The 3,579-nt window shown below is 67.4% G+C and overlaps 1 protein-coding gene across 1 annotated transcript in view; it reads right to left on the bottom strand.

Moving 5' to 3' along the window:
• Positions 1–740, bottom strand: part of PIEZO1 (piezo type mechanosensitive ion channel component 1) — a 10,994-nt gene extending 10,254 nt beyond the window's left edge. Inside the window, exon 1 of the mRNA XM_032591433.1 lies at positions 733–740. Coding sequence (XP_032447324.1) covers positions 733–740 — 8 coding nt within the window. The remainder of the gene's footprint in view (positions 1–732) is intronic.
• Positions 741–3,579: the final 2,839 nt, after the last annotated feature.

The following is a 3,579-nucleotide window of genomic DNA, read 5'->3' as shown; positions in this document are numbered from 1 at the left end:
CGCCGGGGGGCCCGGAAGGTTCCGCCAGCTCCTGTCCTGGGGCCCGAATGCCACTCGCCCGGCCACTCGAGGCCCGCACACACAGGCCGCGACCCCCCCCACCGTGTCCACGGCAGGGGAGAGGCGCGCAGAAACCACCCACCCTAAAGGACCAGGGGGTCGGGCTCTCCAGGAAGTGGGGCTGGCGGGCTGTGGACCCGGGGGGCAGAGGCAGCGGGCGGGGCTTCCCAGAGGGGGTTTGTACAAAGAATCTGACCCACAGCGGGAATCCCGGGCTTGCGGCCCCCCAAACCGCCCTCATAGCGGCCGCTCCATCCCCCACACTGTGGGGCGTCCCTGCCTTCAGCAGGGAGGGTACCTTGTCGACTGCCGCCCTTCAGCCCTCTGGGCCTTCCTTCCTCACCCACCCACCGCACCCCCGAAGGCCTCACTCGCACACCCTCTTGGGGCCAGCTGTTTGCAGACGCCCCCTCTCCTGATGGGACCCGGCCCCTGGGTGCACGGGGCTGGGGTGGGGGGGGACCCTTGGAGCGGCTCCTGGGGATGTTCCAGGAAGTGTGCTAAGAAGCTGGGGGAGGAGCGCCCGCAGTCACACCCAGAAGGCTCCAGAGAGGTGGGGGTAGGAAGGGGACAGGACAGGGGGCACCTCACGAGCCTGAGCCCCGAGCCCTGGGAAGGAGGTTCTTCTCACAGGAGGCGGCAGGAGGGTGACAGGAGTCCCTGGGGACTCACACCGCCATCCACCCCCAGGGAGAGGGCAGGAGTACCTGCAGGGCGGGGCCAGCCCCAGGGTGGGCTTTGTCCTGAGGCGGGACAGGTGTTAAGTCCCTAAATGTGAAGCAGATGGCCCGGCCCTGACCCCCAGGCACAGGGACAGGGGACGGGGCCAGGGGTCAGCACCCTCGGGGCCCAGGCGGCGTCAGACCTTCCGCCAGATGTCCAGCCTCCGAGCCAGCCCTAACCCGATGCCAGGCGCCCCGGCACCTCCCTGCTTTCCTCTCTCCCACTCGGAAAATCCAGGCAGCCTCCCTGCTCCTGAAGGGCCGCTGAGGGTGGACAGATGGACAGACGGAGGTCAGGCAGGAAAGTCTCCGCAGCGCTCCCTACCCCTTCCCCAGCGGACCCCTCCCCCCACTGCCCATCGGGCGGCCCGCGAATACAGGCACTGGCTCCACGGGTGGACGGATGGTGGGCCTGACGGACGGACGGACGGACGGACGGGAGGAAGAGGGGGGCGCCCGGCGGGGGAGGACCTGTGGGAGGTATAGACCCTGCGGCCTGAGCTGGACCAGATGTCACAGGCTAGGGAGGGGTGACCAGCCAGCCCGTAGGGGGCAGAATGACACCTGCCCCCTCCCTCGATGTCCACACCCCAATCCCCGGACCCTGTGAACACGCTTCCTTACGGGGCAGAGGGGAACCAAGGCTGCCAAGCAGCCGACCTGAAAACAGGGGCTGACCTTGGATCCCCAGGGAAGGCCAGTGTCACCACAGGGTCCTAACGGTGGACGGTGGCGGGAGGGCCAGAGTCAACGTGACGAGGTGACACTCGACGGGCCGTTGCTGGCTTGGGCGACGGAGGGAGGGGCCGTGGATGCCTCTAGAAGCCGGGAAAGTTGAGGAAACGGATCCTCCCGGGAGCCTCCAGAAGGAAACGGGGCCCGTGACACCGATGCCGGCCCGCGAGGCCCGTGCTGGTCTCCCGACCCCCCGCCCGAGGGACGAGGCTGTGCTCCAGCGGCCGCAAGAGGCTCAGACGCCTCCGAGGCCCGGAAGCAGCCAGCAGCTACACCCGGCGCCTCAGAAGGTGGCGCCTGTGGCCCGCCTCCCTTCGCGGGTCCTCAGCTGTCACGGCCAACACGGACCTCGGCCCGGCTGGGGCTGCTTTTTCACCCGTCTCTGCCGGGCGCTGGCGCTCATGCTGCTGACGGCCCGCTTCTCCCGGTGGCCCGTCCCCCCTCCAGCTCCGAGGGGACCTTCCCACCCACGGGGGGCAGAGCTCCCTGAACAGCTGGGACAGGTATGGACACTGATGCACGCGGACAGAGGCGGCCGGAGCCCAGGGTGAGAGTTTGGACTCCATCTGTCCCCGTGTCACCTGGCTGCAGGTCCGCACCTGTTCACAGCGGGCCTGCCTGCCCTCCCGCACGGGGCTCCCGAGACGGGGCGACGGCCTTCGGGGATGGCTCCGCGCCGTGAGCCCGCCTCCAGACCCTCCTGTGGGCACAGCCCCTGCTGGGTTCCCCACGTCTGTGTGCCTGGTGGACACAGGAGACTACGTGCCCACCCTCCAGGGGTCAGGACCCCAGACGGGGCCTCGAGTGCCCAGCCACCCACACGACAGGGTGGCTGGCCATAACCCGAACCCCACGGAGCTCACGCAGATGGCAGGAGCCTGACTTCGGGGGGTGGGGGCAGGGGCGGCTGGATATAAGGGGTTGGCCGCAGCCTCAACGGGCACAGTGGTTCGGGGGGGGGGGGGCGGCGTGGGGAACAGGAGAGGGAGCCCGCAGGAAGACGGCCCGTCTCACAGTGCCCGGGAAGCCCCAGGGACAAGGGGAGATCCGTCCAAGACCCCAGAACACACGGCGAGAGAAAAGATTCTGAACTTAGCCAAAGGTCGACAATGGAAAACAACGGAGCTTGGGACCACGCTTCCTCTACCCCGGCCGTTGAACTGCCCGGGGCCTCCGGGGAGCACGCGGCGCCCCGGCCCCTGGAGGCCCGGCTGGTCCTGTGGACGAGTCCCCACCCCCCACCCCCAGCAGGAGCCACTTTGCAAGCCCTTACCTGGGACGCTGTGCGGAGAGGGGCCCGGGAACCAGGGCAACAGCAGCAGAAACAGCAGGTAGACCAGAGACAGGGCGTTGAAGCGGCACAGGCAGGCTGCAGGGGAGGAGAGGGCGGTCAGCTCAGCCACGCGGGGCGCCCAGCCCGTGCCCCGGACACCCCCAGACGCCGCCCCCCAAGGATCGCCCTGTAGAGTGCCTCCCAACATCACCCCTCAAACACCATCCTTGACGTCACCCCCAGACGCCGCCCCCCAGATATCACCCCAAACTTCACCCCCAGACACAGCCCCCCAGATATCACCCCAAACTTTGCTCACAGACGCTGTCCCCTAGATATCACCCCTGGACATTGCCTCCCAATGTTACCCCTCAAATATCACCCCAGACATCACCCCCTAAATATCACCCGGACATAATCCCCCCTGACATCAAGCCCCCAACATCATCCCCCCCCCAGTCCACTGGACATCCCCGTTAAGCATCGCTCTAACCCCGGGCCTCGGTACGGCCACCACAGAGCATCCCCCCCAGACGCTGCCTGCTTGTCACCGTGTGAGGCCGGCTGCCTCCTTCCACGTGTGAGCAACCTCACTTAGCGTGTGGCACGTCACCCATCGCTCAGGATTCACGCTGTCACACCGTGTCCAGACCACACACGTCACCTGTCGCTCAGAGCACATGTCCACTGTCACGCCGTGTCCCCAAACACACGTGTCACCTGTCAGAGCACATGTCCGCTGTCACGCCATGTCTCCACACGTGTCACCTGTCACTCAGCACACACAAT

This window comes from Lynx canadensis, chromosome E2, assembly GCF_007474595.2.
Source record: "Lynx canadensis isolate LIC74 chromosome E2, mLynCan4.pri.v2, whole genome shotgun sequence".
NCBI classification, from domain to species: domain Eukaryota; kingdom Metazoa; phylum Chordata; class Mammalia; order Carnivora; family Felidae; genus Lynx; species Lynx canadensis.
The sequence above is the reverse complement of the archived record's forward strand: the minus strand, read 5'-3'. Positions and strand labels throughout refer to the sequence as shown.